We start from the raw sequence: 20871 nt of genomic DNA on the forward strand, positions 1-20871 counted from the left end.
CCCGCTTGTCAGTGTCATATTTGACAGTAAATGGGGCCCAAATGGGGCTCCCATTTACTGAAATACCATGAATTTCGATCCCCATTCCAAACGTGAGTACCCCAGGCCATTTCCGTTACAATATATGATACCATATTGAAACCAGTTGTTTTGGGCAAAAACTTAAGGAACATTTACTAGCAGTTGAAATCGATTTTTGGAGAAGCGTGGAGGAAAAATATAGATTGGAACACGTGAAAAATGAGGACAAAAGCGAACAAATGAAAGTAAAATGAGCTATCGTAGAAAACATCAAAAAACAGCAATTAATACGGAACGGACATGTGAAACGTATGTGGGAAGAAAGGCTGCCGGGGAAAACACTGGAGTGGATACCACCAGAAAAAAAATATAAAAAGGAGGACGGCCAACAACCTGGGTACAAAAGAATTACAAGTGATGTCAGCCAAAAACCTCTCAGAGGATGGCTGGTAAAACTGGCAAGCTTCGCGAACAAGAACGCTATGAACGGGATTTTCATAAACATTTCAATTGATGATTTCAAAAACATAATTTGTTGACCATCGATGACAGATTAACCAGTAATTTTGTTTTAATATAAGTTAGATCAGATCGTATTTTTGTAAGCCAAATAGTGTCGCAGTAGGCTTTAATCATGTCTGCTGGACAATGCCTAGAGATTCTCATGCTCACATTATGTAAGTGTCAGCATCGTAATCGGCAATAAGTTTCTCAGGCCGAATTGAATTAATTTCTATAAGAAATATCATGCTCTAACTATGAGGCTGAGTACAAGTACTCATACAATGAAGTCTTTGTTACCCTATGCATCTTAGCTATGCATCTTAGCTATGCATCTTAGTCCTACTAGCCTATGAAAACCGCAGCACAGATAGCTTCATTTCATTACTTACATTATTATACATTTCCAAATTAATGTTTGGTTGAAAATTGTTAATTAAATCAGCAACCGGAAACCACTGATCCCTGGAACCAATAAAATCTCTATTTACATGGATTTCAGTGCCCGTCACTGATGGTTGACGATTTGTATCTGCTTTTCCGTAATTGCCATCGGTCATAACTTAATTAGAACCACAACTCATCGAATATCTGAAACACACAAATATGCCGCATTAATTGTGATGCTTTTGCAGATCAGACGCCATGGCCCGACATGGCTTGAAGTGTCGCAAACGAAAATATGCATGTTTACGCCATTTCTTGCCGGAATTTAGATTAACAAGAAAGAGAGTACTTGGCTGAGTTCTTGTACTTACCAATCAATTTATTAGTTCCGCATAGTTTTAATAAACTCGATAAAATCTTGCACTACATCAACCGGATGTGACAAGTTGACAAAACATTTTGCAAAGGAAATCAGGTTAACCAATCGTTATCGAGCAGCCATTTGGCAACATCACGAGGGCCCTCGATGAATAAAGGAAAATAAAATGCTGATTAATTAAATTATATTAAAGTTAACATATAGTTTCAGTTCAGTTGCGCTGCTTTTAGCAGCTTAGCTAAATGGTTACTGCATAGATCCAAAGGAGTTCGTCTGTCTTTGTTTTGTAAATTCAAGTCGGCCCCATTTTTAACGAGCAACAGAGCCTCATCTTGCCTATCCTCTTCGCAAGCGAGATGAAGGGCAGAATATCCATAAAAGTCCCTGTGGTTGATCTTCAAATCACTCTTGTGTTCCAAAAGCAGCTTGACGATCTCCAAATTGCCTTTGGAAGCCGCTCTTTGCAAAGGCGTGCCGCCACGCTTATCGGCTATATTAATATTGGCCCCGTTCTCTAGGAGTCTAATACATATCTGAAACCATTTACAATAGATAAATGGGGCTTAGATTGGCTGTAAATGGCACTTACTGGAAACCATCCTTTGGAAGCAGCATACTGTAGGGCGGAGTGTCCATTGGCCGTTTGCTGGTCGAGCTGCGCCCCTTTTTCTATCAATAGGCCTACTATTTGAGTGTGGCCAGCCGAACTGGCCAAAATCAACGGGGTTGTTTCAGTGTCATCCAGAGGATCAACTACGGCTCCCAGATCTAGTAGATGAGTTACTAATCTCAAATTGCCCCCTACTGATGCCCAATGCAGCAGAATTCGCTGACTCTGTAAACATTTAAGGGACGTTTTCCATTAATTAGTGTTGCTATTCAAGCACTAGTAACGTATGAATATTCACTTTTAAGCCCTTTGCAGTAATGAAAACTTACAGAATCTTTAGCGTTCAATAATGAGGGATTTTCTTCCAGTTGCTTCGCCACTGCATAAAAGTCGCCTTTATGCGCTGCTTCATATATAGTCTTTTGAGCCATTTCGCCGCTTTTACTTTGAATGTTGAACCGAACCGGAATTTGGATTTTTCTGATTTTAGAAGTTTAAAGTCATCTTGAATTTTGACAATCGTTTACACATAACCCACAGATCACAGAGGTTATAGATTGGAAACTGCCACATGGGCCTGTAGATTGTTAGACTTTTTATACTAGCGTGGTAGGTGCGACTTCTATGCAATACACTTATATATTAAGCTTGATGGTTTTAGATGTTTGGTTCTTATTTGTCTAATGCCCAGTTTATCAAGCCTTTGAATTTATTCTGTTCAATTTGTCAAATAAATTTAAATTACTTTTATAATGTTTGGTGAGCATTCCTGAAGTGAATTCTTATTGGATGCTTTGGCAAGTAAAAGTGACCAGACATTTATCATCAGTCATTCTGATGTATGGAAATGAGCAGAACAATTTCGAGCATTTAATTTCAGTTGGACTTTATTAAGACGGTTATAATTGAGGAAGCCCCTGATGGCTGAAAATTGGTTTGCATTGTAAATAAGCAGTTATTACGGATATAGTGGGCTTACATGTAAAAACTGTACTCCTGTTTTCAACTAAAAACTGGTCTTACCCTGTTAGTTGTATGTATACAGAACTATACTTGTAGGGATAAATAATAAAGTAATATTGCTGTGAATTTTTTGTTTGTGTTGTGTTGTATAGAGGAAACCCAACATTGCCAAGACACTTTTTTTGTCACAATTTAATTGATGGACTTATCTTATTGCTAACAAGTATACATTATTCTTTACATGGTGAGGTTTTTAAATTGATTAAATTCGGTACGTCAGTCACATGTGTATTTTACGTTCAAACTGTCAAATCCCTTTAAAACAAAATTTGGTTCAAAAAATTGGTTTAGCTATACGGAATTGATCCAATTTAACCCACTGTACAAAAGCAATCATAAACATTAAACAGTAAATCATTAAAGTATTCATAAACTAGACTTAACAAAACGTCTTGTGTGTGTACTAAACAACGCCGAAAATCATTGCAAGATCATCTATGCTCATTTTATTTTGTATCACTTCTCTTGTTCCGGTTAACATGCCTTCTGCCATAGACAATTTTTTGTCCTGCAACAATTTGATTCGTTCCTCTATAGTATCGACTGCCATCAATCTAAAACATTTAACATATTATTGAACAGAATAATTTCTTGTTTTATTAATCTCTTACTTGTACACAAATACAGGCTTATTTTGCCCGACTCTGTAAATTCGATCTTGGGCTTGGTTTTCTAGCTGAGGGTTCCAATGCAAGTCCAATAGAAAGAGGTGATTGGCGCCGATTAAATTCAAACCGACGCCTCCCGCAGTTAGTGATAACAGTAAAACCTAAACAATATCAGTTTTATTTAAGAGAATGCCACTATCAACACCACTTACTTTCATTGGATTCGTGGAGTCGTTAAGCTTGTTTACCATATCCATTCGTTTAACAACCGGTACTTTTCCATCGAGTTGATCAAATTCGATGTTTTGCTTTTTCAAATGAATACGGATGAGGTTCAAGAACGACGACCATTGCGAAACTATTATGGCTTTGTCGCCCTTTCTAATCACTTCTTCTTGAAGCAATTTTAACATGTACTTTATCTGAAACGGTTTGTCATTGTAAAGGGCGTTTTGTATTTAGCAGAAAGCACCCACTTTGCTACTGGCTCGTTCTTCGGCGAATATTGCATCCGATGACCGTAAATGGCCTTTGGCAGCCTCCTTCAAGTTTACTTTGACTTCGCTACTGGCCATTTCTGCAATGGGATGGCCACCTGGCTCTTCCATCCTGGGGTACACATCCTCGTGCTTTTCCGCAATGTCTAGTTTTTCCAGTTGTTCTAAAATATTCAGCTCTTCGGATGATTCGTCCTCATCTCCAAGCCCTTCTTCAAGCATCTGGAAGACACCATTTACTGTAGATCTTGGCTTTGATTTAGTGAGTCACTTACCGAGTTGATTAAGGAAGGATGGCAACATATTTGCCTCAATCGAAGAAGTAACACCAAAATTTCATGTTGACTAACATTTTTAAATTTGTTGAGTCGTAATAGCTTTTCTCGCATTTTAATGTATTCCTCATTAGGTGGATCGGCTGGAAAATGAAAAAAAAATCAACATAAACACATTTTTTGTCCGTCATACTCACAATTCTCATCGGAAAAGTGTCGGTCGGCGTAATCCTGATTCTTTTCCGCTCTCTGATGCAGAAATTGGGCGAAAAGGGTTCGGGAAAAAATGAGTATTTTGTGGTACAACTTCAGCTCGTCCTTATCCAGCTCCACCTTGACTAGTACCCACTTTTTCTCTGGCATACAGTTTAGCATGCCTTTTCCCATCAATTCTTCTTTAGTTCTTCGCAACATCAGCGACGAAATAATGGTATGAAGTCGTTCGGGACCCCCACTCACTTTATCGCCCACCCATCGTTTCCATAACTAGTTTTTAAATAATAACAGAAAAATAATAGTATATTATACATATTTCGGTCGAGAAGTCAGCTATTATATACCGAGCACCTCAGTATATGTATGATAAAATGTGCGAGGTTTGTAATAGCCTTCTCGGCCGAATAATAGACATATTTTTTTTCACTACTAACACTAATTGCCTAATTTGATTTAACTAGATTTTAAATTTCCCACTCATTTTCTGAAGTGTGGCAGTATTCGCGAGTTCAACTACCGATAAAAATAATCAAAAACTTAGTCATCTTTCAATTTTTGAAAACTTTGTAAAAAAGGGAAGAATTAGAGCATGTTGAGGTTTAGATTTATGCAATATGCACATTATGACCTTTAAAAAAAGCAAACATTACTAGCCGTGCCTTAAGCCCGTGTCCCGTGCATTCGTTTATACTATCATCATCATCATCATCATCGTACCATCGTCTAAACGGATGCATGGGACACAGGTTTTAGGTGGGCTGAACTGAAACGTTCTAATTGAAAACAGCTGGCAATACGTTTGTTGAAATTAAAAACTAAGAGACCTTTTCCATTACGACGAACTTACCTGCAGATCATCAAATGGTGAACATCTTAAAAATTTCAACAGAGCATACATGTCCAGTTCCTTATTATGCATAGGGGTTCCAGTCAACGCCCATCTGATATCCCAGTTTTCAAGATGAAACGAAAAGATATATTTTTAATAATTAAATGTATTTTGAGGCTTTTGTGTCAAGGGACAAAGGGGTGAGTAATTTTTTCAAAACATTACCTGGATTTTCCGGAAAGATTACAACATGCTTCCGATGTTTGAGCTTTATGATTCCTGATTTGGTGAGCTTCATCCAACACTATTCGACGCCATTTAATTTGAAATAGAGCGCCCTGTTTGTAGTTTTCATTATTTACAATAGAATACGTAGTAATCACCTATAAACAAACCAGTTATTAGTAAACGCACATTTTCGTACGTTAAAGGGCTGCACAAACCACGTCGTATTGGGATAACTTGTTGGCTTTTGATTCTCTTTTAGGCCCGTGATACAAACTGTAGGAAATCAGGCCTCGCTTGAGTCGTTTGTCTATTTCACCCGACCACTGATTGATTAAACTGGCTGGGCAAACTATTAAGCTACCTGAATTTAATTGTAGATAACATTCTTAAAAAGAAACAACTTGGCAAACTGACCTCCATTATACTTGGAATGTTTTCCTAAGAATCCACGTTTATTTTTGTCTTCCTTCTCTCCTTGCTCCTGAGTCAAGCTTTTCACAATTAAGGATATCATAGTTAGTGTCTTTCCTAGACCCATATCATCAGCTAGAATTCCTCCAGAGGGAATTTCCTTTTCTCTGTACAAAATTTAAACTGAAATGCTTTATTAGTTCCTAGCAACTTTTTAAACAATTACCTAAACACAAGCCAGGCCAATGCCCTTCGCTGATGTTGCATTAATGGCACTTTTAGCCCTTTCGGGTCCTCCTCCAGGTGGTCCTCTTTTGGACACGTTTGTAAAGCTTCATGCAGTTGCTGCAGTCTATCCATTGTAACCGCTTTTTGAGCATTATATGTTGACATAGCTGCGCAATGAATAACGGGCTCAATACATAGTTATTTTACTTCCACAATTCGATACCTTGTTTGCCGAATGTTTTGGGAACCACCGCATTAGCTCCAGCCTCTATTTGCGACCAAGGAACCGCGGCTAAAACTCCGGGGCCTTGAACATCTTGAATGTCGTCAGATGCAGTCATTTTCTGCAGTTTGGCCACTTCCATGTTATATTTCTCCTCAGCCGCCCTAAAGAGAAGTAAGAACGTTGATGTTTGCGAAAAATACCGATATTTCCAATCTTACCTCACTCTGCTTTTAATTGACTCGCCTTTATCGGGTAAATAATCAATGTCCAGATTATTAAGCATTTTACTGAACTTTTCAAGCTGGAATTTCGCGCTATTTACTTGGGCCTGTTGGGAGCTATACACGGATTTAGACACAAGTTGCTTCACGACCGGTTCTATCATAACAAAAGACTCTAAAGTCTGTTGGCGCGTATTTCGGAGGCTGGTTTGAAACAGCCGTTTGCGAAACGGAGTCTCAGTTATCTGAGTGCTAATCTAAGCGGAGATTTTCTGTTAGTGCGAATTAGCGTCGGTCGGTATTGGTGTATTTACCTCAATAACATCACTGCTATTATTGATTATTTGGCACTCATCACTCGATTCATTGGAGGTTTCACGTATGTCGTGGACATTACTTAATCTCCAGTTTGTGGGTCGTTTCGGTGAGTTCTGGTAAACTGTAGTACTGTTGAATAATTCTAAAAAAATTGTTTTTTTGTTCAAAATACTGGCTTTCGTTTACGAAGGGTATCATTTTTCTTTGCTTTCCGTTTTAAACTGAGACTTTATCAATTTTTTCCAGTCGGATAATGATAATTTACTAGTTTATTTTTGTCTTTCCCCGCGTTCGAAGTTTAAAATGGGCTTTTTTTGTAGATAAACAAAATGTGGTTTTAAATGACTTTCCGCCGGACATAAAGCGTAACCACTTATTTTATTTTTAAAATTAGTTTTGTGTCTAAGAAAAAAACAAGTGCGAACGAAATATAGTCTTCTAATCGAAAAGCTGTGATTTTCAGCGCGAAAAGTTCCCCAAGCGACACACAAGCCACAAAGTAACTACAAACGCGAGTGCGGGTAAAGAGATTCTAAAAAGATGTATGATTACCGTCCGGATTGAAGTTGAATTGTTGAGAAGTTCTTACAGCCTTTCTGTTCTTTATGGAATTGTCAGGGTCAAGTACTGTCGCTGGTGGTTCTACTGCCGGATTTTTCAACTAAAATATTCAATTCATTATTGAAATGTGAAATTTTATGGAAAACTTACGTCTGCGATTATATTATGTTCCTCATTATCAGATTCCTCTTCTTCCTCAATGTGCTAGAATAACGTAAGGTAAAGCAAAGTAGCAAAAGTTAACTTTTCTACTCACTTCTTCGGAATCACTTGACATAATCTCAGATTCCTCTAATGAAGAGGAGAGATTGACGATCTTAGCTGAAGATTGACTGTTTGAATCTGACTCGCTATCAGTATAAATAATGGGAACCTAAAGTTGCAACAGATTGTGGTGGTTTAATAAATAATAACTCTCTTTTCAAGTCCTATTTTTGTAGAGATAGTAGAACACAAAGGACTGATGAAAACAAAATATAAAATACTTCACTTACCTTTTTAACATTCCTTTTTCCGAATCTAAAATTGTCTTCAGTTTTCTCGAGTTCGTTGGATGATGAATTCGAATCTTGTTGACTTGACTCGTACGATTCGTCTATCACAGTATCTAGACATAGATTCTTCAATAAAACCTTTATTAAATCAAACATTTTAGATACTTTTTGAACAATGTTAGTATTTCAAGCTATCACTTGGGCTAGAAATACTCGGCTTTTGTAGTTGCGAGTTAAACTCTTTTTGGAAAATTCGTCAATAGTTTTTATACTGGACTGTGGCCAAATACCACAAAAAAAATACCATCGAAAATATTACCATTCTCACGTTTACTTGTGGCTGCATCGCTGTCTTCCAGAAAACAACCTTCAATAAAAACAATGTTCTTTAACTGGTTGAGCGCTATTTAAAGCAGCTACTTACCAGATCCGTCGCTCTCATTAGAATCCATTGATTGGACGTTTTAAACAGCATTCAAAGACACACACACACAGACTTGTCTCTGCAACACTTACAACACCTGGACTACACCTGGACTACACCAAAGAACACGGCTTATACCATGATACATGGAATATATATTCCTTGTATCATGGCTTATACTACACACCATAGAGAAAGTAAAATAATCTTATTTTATTTTATTAAAAAATTATTTTACTTACTCTATGCTACACACTACACCACCACAGATCACAGAGGTTGTGATCTCTGTAATCTGTGACATAACCTAAGATTTGGATCCATCGTGTCAACAAAACAAAAGCGCATCTTGCAAATGTTGCGGCAAATTTGAATTATTCGGTTGCTTGTTGGTGTGTGGATTTCAAAGGAAATTTGCTAATGAAGAAGCGAATATATATTTATTTCCGTATTCAAGTTTGCCGCTGCTTTGGTTTGTCTGTCAATGTTCGGTCGTTTTTCGATTATGCGGATGTGTTCCCGTCGTTGTGGTTCAAAAAGTATTTTTTGGTTTGCTGCATAGCGAAAACATTTTCTTTTGTCAATTAATTGCTGTGTTTGAATAGCGATCTAAAGAAATCTTTCTCTTATCGATGATTTGGATCGTTACGTGCGTTAACCACCACAAACCACAAGAGTAGTTTTCTAGAACTAAATAAGGACAGAAAACGATCCAATGAATGCTTTAACTGGACAGTAGTGACGAAATTAGCGTGTTAAAAAAGGAGCGCAGGAGCATCAGCAGGTGTTCAGGAATATTCCAGAGCATTCGCTCACTGACAAACGGTTGTCAGCTGTCGCTGCGAATTTATCCAATTTCCTATCGAAGGAAGGACCGGCACGTTGTGAAATCGTCGTGAAATTCGCAAATTTTAACGTTCGTAGTCATTGTGGAAACGTTTGCATTGATACCGTAGAATTTCGAAGTTTTCTGTGTGATTATTCAGCACATGGCCGCGATGTCAGTAATTGGAATCGACTTGGGAAACGAGTCCTGCTACATTGCCGTTGCAAAAGCGGGCGGGATTGAAACGATCGCCAATGATTACAGTTTAAGGTCCACACCGTGAGTATTTCCATGTTTCCCATACAAAACCATTCACTGGGCAATGTTCCATGAAAACTTACTTGTGGGAGGATGTCTCGAAATGGAAATGTGCACATTTCACCTTGACAGTAATCCCCCTATATGGCTTGTGGCTGTTCAGGAAAGTTTATTGATCAGTCACAGCACATTTTTTTCTTTAATTCATAACTTTTTGCCCTGCCACAATGAAAGTCATGCCTAAAATATAGACTACAGTGATCCATTCGCATTGTCTTTACCTGTAAAATCCAACTATTTGTGATGGTGTGTGGTGATGTGATAAGAGTCTGTAACTGCTTGCTTTGTTCACCCTTAACTATCCAGGTAGTTGTTAAGGCCAGATTTTATTGTGGAATTATTCGTTCGTAATCCACAAGTTGAGGGGCAAATTCCCAAGGCACTCACTAATCACACAAATGTGTGATGGGCATTAGTTTCCTTTTGCTCCAGATTATCATTTAAGGCATGTTGGGTGCTATCTTACAGTAGTTAAAATTTTATCTCTGTTACACAATTCTATGGATGAGTAAAACGTTTGATGCTTCAACAAAGCACGTATTCTTTATTTGCAACTAACGCAAGTTTGCCATATAAAACAGCACAAAATGAGCAATTTTTTAACTTATTAGTGGCGTTTTTGGTGGAAATTCGCTTTTCGACCACTTTTAACTTATTGAAATTCACTACTTTTCCGTAAGAAGAATATTCTGAAGATACTAGACTAGAAGAAGCTCAATTTTTGCCAAAACGTATGGGGGCTAGATAAGACTTCAAACAGAAACCAAATCGGTTAAAGCAATCAGAATTTATCCACTTCCAAATTTAGGGCAAATTTGACTGTGTAACGTTCGTTTTGTTCAGCGGTTTATATATAGAAAAATGGCAAATTTCTCAAGAGACATTTTCGCAAAGGATTTGTAGACATCAGCGCATACCTAAGGGTGGTAATTCTTTTGCAATCAATGTAATCAATTTTTTTTGCTATCAATAATTGTAATCTACGTGAGTATCAGTCCCATCCCGCCTTGATATAAATGAAATGCTTGATCTTTCAAATTTACCGCAACATCTATGTTTAATTGGCGCATTATTCTCAAATCTATATCGTTATTGTTAACGTGTAAAAGAAAATTCTTAGTGAATAATAAGTTCTACCTACTAAGAGTAACAAATGTTCTCCCTGTTAACTATAATTTTGTTGATTGTGCTCTTTAGCATCGCGAGAATTACTTGGCATTATGACTTCCTTATTCCTAATTTTAACACTTTCAGGTTTTCGAAATCACAAGCTATTTATCTGAAATAGTATGTTGCTGATTGTTCATAGTACTACATTAATTTTTTTGGCAAGCCATTTATAAGTGTGACTAGGTAGTCGGTTTACTGTTTGTGTCATTTGCATTACAAACTAACTTGCGGACGCATATTATGTTCTTATGGACCTAACAGGTGTTTGGCGGCTCACTAAAAAATATTTCTTGCCAAAAGTTTAACAGAACCAGAAGCCGAGGCCTTAAAATGTTGGTGTCATTTGAAACTGTAATTTTTCTAGATGGACAACGTGGGAAAGATCGAGAAACAATTGCACATGGTTTATTTGTTTGCAGTAAAATCGTTGTCTCAAATGCATCTTTTTAATTTCGTTACAGGAACAAAGCAAATGGCAAAAATTGTGTCATATTTCTCCAGTACTTTAGTAGTAATAACTTTGTGGCTGAAAGAGCAAATTCACATATTAACTTGTCCTGCTTTTTCAGTTCTTATGTGGCGTTTTCTGGCAAAAATCGCATTCTTGGCGTGGCTGCCAAGAATCAGCAAGTTACCAACATGAAGAACACCGTCTACGGCCTGAAACGGCTCATCGGGCGAAAGTTTCGAGATGTCCATGTACAGCGCGAGCTCAAGTGGCTTCCTTTCAACGCTCTGGAAGACCGTAATGGAAACATTGGAATCAAAGTAAGAATGTCCACATATCGGCTTTGTCCTTTTTATTAAAGGCCATTGTTTTACAGGTAAACTATTTGAATGAAGAACACGTTTTCTCTCCGGAACAGTGTTTGGCCATGGTGTTGACCAAACTAAAGGACACCGCATCTTCGGCATTGCAAACGCCCATTAACGATTGCGTAATTTCAGTTCCTTCATATTTCACCAACAATGAGCGAAAAGCTCTTTTGGACTGCGCTGCTATTTCTGGTTAGCATTTGAGTGCGTGGTTCAGCTACATGGTGGCTAATTGAGCTTATGTTCTAGGACTAAATGTATTGCGGCTATTCAATGAAACTGCCGCCACTGCTTTGTCCTATGGAATATACAAGCAGGACCTGCCAGGCCCGGAAGAAAGTCCCAGAAATGTGATCTTTTTGGATTGTGGCTACGCCTCCCTTCAGGTGTTCGCCTGCGCTTTCAATAAGGGCAAGTTGAAAATGTTGGCAACCGCTTCCGACCCCCACTTGGGGGGCAGAGATGTAGATCGACTTTTGGCTGACCATTTCTCGGCCGAATTCCAACAGAAGTATCACATCGATGCCAAGTCTAACGCCAGGTAAGACTTTCCGACGCTATCTTGGTCCAGTACAGTAAGAAAATAATATTAATACAGAGCCTACATCCGCTTGCTGGCCGAAGTTGAGAAGCTAAAGAAGCAAATGTCGGCAAACTCAACCACCCTGCCTTTGGGTATTGAGTGCTTCATGAACGACAAAGATGTCCGAAGCGAAATGAAGAGAACGGACATGGAAGCTATTTGCGCCGGTTTGTTCCAACGCGTCGAGGATACTTTGCGGAAGTGCTTGCAGCAGTCAGGTATTTTTCCAAGCGCTTTGCGTTTATGCGAATGGATCTAAATAAGAGTTCTGCTTGTAGCCTTGAATCTGAATGAAATCTATGCTGTGGAGATAGTGGGTGGATCCTCCAGGATACCCGCCATCAAGCAGCTGATCGAAAAAGTGTTCCACAAGCAGCCAAGCACGACTTTGAACCAAGACGAGGCTGTTTCTAGGGGTTGCGCCCTACAGTGCGCCATGCTGTCTCCGGCTGTTAGAGTGCGAGAGTTCAGCGTAACTGATGTCCAGGTATAGTGACAAAAACTGCGAAAGGTTCGCGGCAGTAACTGTTAATTTTTTTTTAAGAACTACCCGATTCAAGTGGCGTGGGAAGCCAGTCCAGGCGGTGAAACAGCAGGCGATATAGAAGCGTTCCCAGTAAACCATCCAGTTCCTTTCTCTAAATTGCTGACTTTCTACAGATCCGAATCGTTTTCTATCAAAGCGTTCTATAACGGGCAAATCCCCTACCCGGACAACAACATTGGTAATTATTAAACGTTTTGGGGAGTTGGGGTTTGGCATGAACATTTTGTAATACCGGACGTTCCTACTACAATAACATTCTATTGTATATACTTTCCTGACTGTGTTTCAATTCCAAATCAAAATTAATTCCAGGGTTTCAGTCATTTATTGTCTCTATCAATTAAAATACGTTGATGAACTGATGATGGTGGAAAAATACACCGAAACGTATCTTGATTGGTAAATAGAGACAATAAATGACTGAAACCCAGGAATTAATTTTGATACCATTTTATATTAATTTTCAAAAAGCGATCTTTATAAGTATTAGTTTTCAAAATTTTATATTAGAGGGTTCAAAGATCATGTAAAAACGGAAAGTGTGACTTGAACAGAGTGGTTTAGTTAATTATTTTCCTGAATTCATCTGAGTTTCTATACATATACTTATTACTCAGTAAACATCCAACTTTTTCATGGTTAAAAAACTGGCTGCTACTTTGTGCGGTAAAACCGAAAAAAGACGCGGCAATATTTAAGGACGTGATGTTTATGTCGTTTTATGAGAAAGTTCCGCTTTTAATTTGAAACGTTTTTAAGAAATATCTGATTAAAGAACAATTTCGATCAGAAATCAATATCAAATACCCCAGTGTGCGCCGCTGGACGTTCTACCGAGAACGGTTTCGATCTGGATATGGCCATCCATGGGTTACTAGAAAAACATTTAAGATTGTGCGATTTACGAAAGAAAATGTTTCCAATTTGGTATATTTTGCAAGTTTTCAATCCTCTGCCGACGCTGACCCACCCAATGGATTTCTTGAACTGAACTCACTTTGATGTTCTTTTTCAGGTACGTGGTTGGTAAAGGATATTCGTCCAGCTGCAGATGGCAAACCCCAGAAGGTGAAAGTAAAGGTCCGAATTAATCTTCACGGCATAATGACAGTGTCGAGTGCTTCGTTGATCGAAGCCAAAGAGGCAGCTGAATCGGAATCGCCCGAAAGCGAGAAGCAAAACGCGGAAGCCGCTGAGCAGCAACAGAACGGCGAACAAGCTGCTGGTCAACAGGGTGAGACTGATTTGCCGAGGGAAGGAGCCGAGGCTACTCAGCAGCAGTCGGCAGAGGTAGGGTCCGGCACCAGCTGGACTAAGAAAATTTCGACCTGGTTCAGCGGGGTACGCATTTTAATGCTGCCGGCCGCTGGGGCCGTCGGGCGAGACCCTTTCCAGTCATTCATTCTGTTTTTGTTTGCTTCTTAGTGTTGGTAGTCTATCCGACCACCTCGATTCGGTTTTAAATCGATCACGTTCACTTGCATTGTAGGTCGTAGACTCACTATTACTTTTCTTGTACAGCTCATTTAACTTTTTGTTCAATGTTGCCTCGTTTGCATTTTGTTTTCTACGTACTTAGAATGTTCAGTCATCGGTTGTTTCGCGTAATTCTACTTGTGTGGTAGCAGTATGCGCTTTATTAAGAGAACAAGGGGAACTGTATTGGCATGCGTTGGGATTCGAGTGCATTTTTTTCGTTTGCAAATCCGGTTGTTGGAAACTGAAGGTTTGATGTCATTACGTGAAAGCCACTACTAAATTTTAATACCTTTCTGGGTCTCACCCCATTTTCCGCCTCCACTAATTTGTATTTTTCGCCAATAACGTGTTTGATTGCACCTGCAAATTACGTTCAATTTCATTAATACCTCGTACATTCTGTTGCTTCATGCGTAAGCTTACAGAACTAAAAGGCAATTATTTACAAATATTCTTTTTGTGACGGAACTCTAAACTTCACTTTGTTTTTGCACTCGCGCTCCTGATACAGGCTGAGACTCAAGTCGTTCTACTACAGCGATGGTTGAAGTGTAAACCAGACTGGGTTCTTGTGCTCAAACTAATAAAACACATTTATTTAGGATGGCGAAAAGGAAAAGAAGAAGCGCCTGGTCAAGAGCGTGGAGCTGCCCATCGAGGCGCTGACTTTCGGCTTTTCCAACGTTGAGCTGAACAAATTCACTGAGCAGGAGTTCAAGATGATCGCTTCGGACAAGCAGGAGAAGGAGCGCGCTGATTCTCGAAACGCCCTAGAGGAGTACGTCTATGAATTGAGGGGCAAGATGCAATCGGAAGACGATCTTGGTCTGTACATTCTCCAGTCTGATCGCGACACAATCGTCCGGCAGCTGGACGACATGGAAACCTGGCTGTATGAAGACGGGGAGGACTGCAACAAGCAGGTAAATGGAATTTTATGGGGTTTTCATTCGACAATCAACAACTGATCTTTTGTTGCAGGTTTACATTGACAAGTTGGCTGAGTTGAAGTCCAAAGGCGAACCAGTTCAGCAACGTAAAATCGAGTGCGAACTGAGACCCGCTATAGTCGAAGATTTTGCCAGATCATTGCAGTTGTGTGTGAAAGCTTTAGAACTTATCAGGTATGTAGGAAGTTTTCGTAGCACGTGTTCCGAGATAGGTTTACTTGGTCATCAACTAAAGAGTGGTTTAATTAATTCCTGATGATGTGAATTTCAGGAATAACGACCCGAGATACAGCCACTTGACCGACGAAGAAGTAAGCAAAGTTGACCAGGCATTCCAGGGCTCTTACCAGTGGCTTGAGCAAACCAGGTCGAAATTAGGTGCAGCTCCTAAGCACCTTCCGCCGCCCATTACCATTGCACAAATCAGACAGGAGAAGTGCAACTTCGACAATACTGTTAACTCAATTTTAAACAAACCGCCCCCGAAAGCCCCATCTCCGCCCAAAGAGGAGAAAGCCAATGCACAGGAAAACGCAAAGCCGGAGCCCAACCAAGCACCGCAGGATAACATGGAATGGTCATAGACGCTGTGTAAATGTGATTATAGGTGTTTTAAATTACTATTTACATATTTAACTCAGTTAGGTGGATTTACGGATGAACGAACTCTAATTTGTCGAAATGTTAAACAAAAACTCAACGGTTCCTGTTCCCACATTTATCTAAACTTATTTGCATTTAGAAAGTCGCTCCCTCCCGGAAGCAAAATTACAGTATTTTCCTAGTTAATTTTCTGCTTGTGTCTCGACTGCTTCATGACTTTTACAGGAACAGCCTCTATTTTTAATGATCTACTTAACTAGAGCCGTTGAACCAACCCCGATCTGAACAACGGCGTTTAGCGTAATTGAACAATGTTTGCTTCACCTGTAATGACTAGTTTTGATTTGAAACTCTCCTTTGTAATGGATAGGCGAATAGGCGGCACTCAGTCGGGGTTTGTAAGTAGTTAAAAATTTTTTTAATACCGCACTAAATCCACTAGTTGTTCGAGTTATTAGGTAGAAAACTAATTTCCTTTCTCGATTTTTAGTTTTTTAAATTGCTTAATAAAGTTGTCTAACTGGGCTGACCGCTTTTCCATTAAGCGAATGTCCCGCTGCTGTTGTTAAAATTAAACTTGCATTTAAACAGGAATAAACTTTATTAGTTTCAAATCTACACTCATCACAGTAAATAAAAAAACCCTGAAATTTGCATAATTAATGGTTTAAAGGTTCTTGATCAATAGTCAATGATACAGAACAAATCAAAATGTTGATCTGTTCGGGCGATGGGCAGGCAATTTGCAGCTGGTCGTCCGCCGAGTAACCGCCTTTCAGCAGGATCTGGTCAACCTGCATAAAAGCGTTGATGATGCTATTTTTCACTGGCCGGAAAAGGATGAATTCTGTCTCTCGGTTTGCCAAATACAGTTGCATCGATCGCTGCACGTCTGGAATTCTGGTTTTCATGTTTTTTTGAGCGTCTTTTATTAATCCTGAAACAGTATTTTCAAAACCTTTCCCTTGGGTGCTTTGTCTTAAAATTTAGGGATGTTGGATAGAAGACATCTTTGATGAAAAATATGCCCTCAATCATCTATAATCTACAAGTGAAGTTCAAATGTGATACAGGGTGATTCACCTAGAGCGCCCTTAGAATAGTGGCCGAATATAACGTTGATAACGTTCTTTGCATCAAAAGAAGACCTGACTTTTATTAATAAAAAGTAGCTGGATCCTTTGCTATTGATGGTAAAAGTTCTTCAAAAAAAATATATTTTTTGAACTATCGGGAGGATCGTACGATGTATTTTGGTGAAACTCGCTGTGAATGGAATGTGAATCGTAAGACTCATATTTTGATGAAACAATTGAGTTGAATTCTTGAGTGTCGTTGTACAGAAACTACCACGACTTTTTATTTGGTAGATGAAATCGACTCATTTTTTTTGGTTCAAAGCACAAATAATTTGTTCAAAATTTTGTGCTCTGTAAAATCTTGTAGCGTTCAGCTTCTGCGAAAGAAAATATTTCGGTTTTTTTATCACTTAACAATGTTAGAATTAACTGGAATTATCGTGACCGACATGCTCGAAGTATTAGGGTTTTGCGAAGACAACTTGCGTGAAGGTCTAACATTGTTAAGTGGCAAGAAAACAGAAATATTTTTGTTAGCAAAAACTATGAATGCTACAAGATTTTCCAAAAGCACAAAATTTTGAACAAATGATCAACCAAAAACGAAAAAAATGAGTTGGTTCCATCCACCAAATAAAAAGTTCTGGTAGTTTTTTTGTCACGACACTCGAGAATTTACCACTTGTCCAAAACGGCTGAACTCGATTGTTTCATTAAAATATGAATCTTACATAAAAACAGATTCGCAGCGAATTTCACCAAAATACATCGTACCATTCTCCCGATATTAAAAAAAAAGTTTGTTGAAGAACTTGGACCATTAATAGCAGGAGCCAGACATTTTTTGTTAATAAAAGTTAGGTCAGATCGTTACCGGACACCCTGTATTTCGGCAATTGATTCTATTAAGTAAAAGGTTTTTTTTACTCAAAAATATTTGCGATTTAGTCCAGCTTTTTCTGGTTCTTTCCGTTTTGCAGAAGTTTTTCGCTTTGGTGTATAATTGGTCTCTTGAAAATATTAATCTGTCTTGATTTTTCGTATAGGTACTCATCGTTCTAGGTAAAACCCCTGTTTACTCATTAACTTTCCCGTACTTACCTGCGACATTTTCAGTCCGCCCAAATCCTTGCCCTTTGACTGTTAAATCATTGGAAATGGTATTCTCCACGCGAATAATCTTCAAAATTTTTTCAGCCTTCTCAATCCAGTCTAGCAAGCCCCCTATAAGCAGCTGCGTCACATAGGCTATGAACGATTCGCAGCAGAGCTTCAGCTGCTTATCGATTTCCTTTCTGGAATCCACCAAGTATTCCTTCACTTTGGGCGTTCCCTCCAACAGGAACTCCAACAGTGCATTGTTGCTGCTGAATGAAAAAATTAGATTGCGTTTATGCAACAGTTCGACTGCGGCCTTTTGCACATTGCTGAAATCCAGAGTGAGTTCCTTAGTGGTGAAATCGACTTGGAATGGGGCGATCTGCTCCCTGATAATAAGCAGATGTTTGATTTGGAACAAATTGCCATCTATAGGGGTTTTTCTCGAGGAAATTATATCAGCAGCATTGTGCACCGTCCGAACGCACACTATCAGAGCCTCTTGAGCTAGGCCTTGGAAGGTGTCTCTATCCAAACAGAAGTAGAGCCGCGAAAGACAAACTAAGGTTCTCTTAACAGTGGGGTACCACATCCCATGTAAATCTGCTGGGGAATTGCCTGTGTAGGATCTTAGGTGGGTTGCAGTGGTTGGAGCGTTGATTTGCGCGACTTCCTGGGATTCAAGCGACACCACTGATGATCTAGATTCCGGCCGTTTTTCTCTCAACTCCAGCACAATGTTCTCCATCTGCTGAAGCTTCTCCGGATAAGCCAAGTCTCCAGGTGACGGTCTGTAGTCATTTAAATCATGTTTGAAGAAGACGTTTGTCCGGAAGACCAATCGCTCTTCTACATCCTCCAGAAGTTGCCTGATCACTTCCACGTATCTACTCAGATGGTCTTCCCCAGTCACTTTTTCGCTCAGCATCTCGTTTTTCAAGATTCCACACAACTCGGACAGAATTTCTATGTAATTGATCACAATCAGGCAGGGCCTTAATGTATCATACAGGTGCTGGCAAAGCGATCCCAGATACTCATGCAACTGAGGACAGGCACTGTTGAAGAAATAGCTGTAACACTTGCTTTCATCTATGCAAACTTTGATGATGAAGAGGCAGCAGGATCTGAACAGCACGCTATAGTCATTCTTGTGCCTGCTCTTGATGTCGAGCAAAGCCTTTGAAACTGCCACTTCTAAAATGGGCAGCCTTTGCGTGAAGTATGCCTTTTGGCAATCATATAACGTGTTCTTGTAGTAGCTGTTTAGATCGTTCTTGCTTTCAATGTAGTCCAAAATCAGCTTTACTTTAATGGACACGCTTTGGAACTTGCCATAATAGAGCGAAAAGACTGAGTCTGTATTAGCAGAAGTTTGCGACTCGTCCACGCTAACAAGCTGCTTGGTAGTCTCACTGACTATTCGATACACGTAATTGTATACACAAGACAAAGCGGTTCCCAGTAGGCTTTCGTATTTCATTCTATATACTTTGGATTCTTTGAAATTCGAATTCTTCTCCAGATACTCAATGGAATTATCTATATTGTTTAAGACTTCAGTATATTCGTTGGTATTTACCCTTGCTTGCCCCAGTTGGTCTACCATTTCCTGGCATTTGGGAAAATAAACAAAGTATTTCAGCTTGCACCTAATATCGTTCTTCTTCTCCTTGAGAACTCGCTGTTGAACCATCAACTGCTCACTCAAGTTGTGTAAGTAGTTGGTTTTCTCAATAACATTTTGGTACGTTCCCTTCAAGTTGCCTATCGAGTCCACAGTGTACTCCGAATGCTTCGACACCGTTTCGCAGTTCCGCAGATGTTTTTCCAACCGCTTGTAATACTGTTCGAAGTTCTTCAAGTTTTCATGCTGGATGTCGGTCTCCACTTTTATCATCCAGCGGATGAAATCTCTGTTATTGCTCACAACTGGCATGTGCCCCAGGTGATCCTCTTTCTTGGCCGCCACTCCATGTGAAGTCTCCTTTTTGGGGTAGTAAATTGAAGCGACCATATCGCCCAATTCGTACACCAGGTCCACTTGCACTTCAGTCAAAGGGGCCAATGGGGCGTCGGCTGAATGCCACTTGGCCACATTGTCTACAACCTGCTTATCAACGGCGTCTTCACCCGGGGACTTGGCGGCTACCGGACGACTCATTTTCGCTGTTTTTGCTTCATTATAATCACAGATCACAGAGGTTATAAATTGGAAAGTGATTGGAAACTGACATATACGCCTGCAGAATGCTATTTGTCGCTTAAATCACCGGCTGCAATCAAAACTAAACTCTAATTTCCACTACTAGCAGAAGAAATCTTCTTTATCGATTGGGTTCACATCAAAATTTAGCGGGGTATTTGATTTCAGTTTATGACTGTGATTTCCGTTGAAGTTTCAATAACATTTCAAGCATTTCATCTTGTTCCTTAATTGTGATGTTTATGCTAGGGCTTCAATTCACATCACAATTAAAGGGCAACATGAGATACTCGATATATTATTGAAACTTCAACGGAAATCACAGAGTTCGTAAAGTGAATTCAAATCGCCTGCTAAAATTGTGTTCGTGTGAAAACTAGGGCAAATCGGGAAAATAAAGCACATGAATTTATCTTTACAATAGGTATTTATTAAATTAAAAAACCTAGAGATGTAATTTATATTGAGATTACATGAGTTATGCCCGGTTTCCGAACTCCAACATATCGGTTACATAAGCTTATGAGTCTCATAAACTACCAAAATCACGTCTGTTGGGTTTCTCAACGTCTGTTTAAAGCTTATTGGTTCCATAAGTTATCGAATAGATATCTACTCGAAGATGGATGGATATCGGCTGCATAACGTCTGACGCAAGCGTGTAGGGTTTGTTTTCATTTTTACAACAGAGCGATTCTAACCTAACATAACCTATTCTTATTACATAACAGCATTGCAT

General features: G+C 39.2%; 5 protein-coding genes across 8 annotated transcripts in view; 1 reads left to right on the plus strand and 4 right to left on the minus strand.

The window, feature by feature from the left end:
• The window catches only part of LOC109535360 (zinc finger matrin-type protein CG9776), a 7255-nt gene extending 5878 nt beyond the window's left edge, over positions 1-1377 (minus strand). For both annotated transcript variants that reach the window (XM_048668392.1, XM_048668398.1), the window contains exons 1-2: positions 1281-1377; positions 915-1113 (exon numbers count right to left, since the gene is read on the minus strand). In XM_048668392.1, the coding sequence (XP_048524349.1) occupies positions 915-1082 (168 nt within the window). In that variant the 5' untranslated portion in view covers positions 1083-1113; positions 1281-1377. The remainder of the gene's footprint in view (positions 1-914; positions 1114-1280) is intronic.
• Positions 1378-1455: 78 nt separating this feature from the next.
• Positions 1456-2462, minus strand: LOC109535361 (26S proteasome non-ATPase regulatory subunit 10). The gene is made up of 3 exons (XM_048668440.1): positions 2228-2462; positions 1878-2123; positions 1456-1821 (listed from the first exon to the last, which is right to left on the minus strand). The coding sequence occupies exons 1-3, from the start codon at positions 2327-2329 to the stop codon at positions 1495-1497; spliced, it is 675 nt and encodes a 224-aa protein (XP_048524397.1). The 5' UTR covers positions 2330-2462; the 3' UTR covers positions 1456-1494.
• Positions 2463-2977: 515 nt separating this feature from the next.
• LOC109535350 (transcription termination factor 2) lies at positions 2978-9022 on the minus strand. Of its 2 annotated transcripts, none has more exons than XM_048668377.1 (21): positions 8700-9022; positions 8458-8570; positions 8353-8400; positions 8034-8146; positions 7796-7912; positions 7690-7743; positions 7531-7639; positions 6975-7120; positions 6658-6917; positions 6437-6600; positions 6212-6380; positions 5989-6152; positions 5790-5935; positions 5572-5729; positions 5365-5458; positions 4499-4787; positions 4302-4444; positions 4006-4248; positions 3742-3951; positions 3533-3690; positions 2978-3475 (listed from the first exon to the last, which is right to left on the minus strand). In XM_048668377.1, the coding sequence occupies exons 2-21, from the start codon at positions 8483-8485 to the stop codon at positions 3325-3327; spliced, it is 2964 nt and encodes a 987-aa protein (XP_048524334.1). In that variant the 5' UTR covers positions 8486-8570; positions 8700-9022; the 3' UTR covers positions 2978-3324. The 2 variants fall into 2 exon arrangements, with proteins under 2 accessions (XP_048524334.1, XP_048524338.1); XM_048668381.1 differs by having other exon boundaries at positions 8458-8636.
• A 230-nt stretch (positions 9023-9252) lies between these two features.
• Positions 9253-16274, plus strand: LOC109535356 (heat shock 70 kDa protein 4). Of its 2 annotated transcripts, none has more exons than XM_019901242.2 (11): positions 9253-9562; positions 11341-11539; positions 11596-11779; positions 11837-12128; positions 12186-12388; positions 12449-12657; positions 12715-12895; positions 13733-14058; positions 14799-15119; positions 15178-15320; positions 15418-16274. In XM_019901242.2, exons 1-11 carry the CDS (start codon positions 9447-9449, stop codon positions 15728-15730), a joined length of 2487 nt encoding a protein of 828 aa, XP_019756801.2. In that variant the 5' UTR covers positions 9253-9446; the 3' UTR covers positions 15731-16274. The 2 variants fall into 2 exon arrangements, with proteins under 2 accessions (XP_019756801.2, XP_019756802.2); XM_019901243.2 differs by having other exon boundaries at positions 13733-14007.
• A 57-nt stretch (positions 16275-16331) lies between these two features.
• On the minus strand, positions 16332-20094 carry LOC109535357 (conserved oligomeric Golgi complex subunit 3; the record flags this gene model as incomplete). The annotated part of the gene is given in 2 exon segments (XM_019901244.2): positions 16332-16686; positions 17930-20094. Coding segments are annotated over 2 exon segments (2443 nt in total), but the record flags the coding sequence as incomplete, so codon positions are not given.
• Positions 20095-20871: the final 777 nt, after the last annotated feature.

This window comes from Dendroctonus ponderosae, unplaced genomic scaffold, assembly GCF_020466585.1.
Source record: "Dendroctonus ponderosae isolate FM_Combo_2020 unplaced genomic scaffold, Dpon_F_20191213v2 Dpon_F_20191213_1, whole genome shotgun sequence".
NCBI lineage: Eukaryota > Metazoa > Arthropoda > Insecta > Coleoptera > Curculionidae > Dendroctonus > Dendroctonus ponderosae.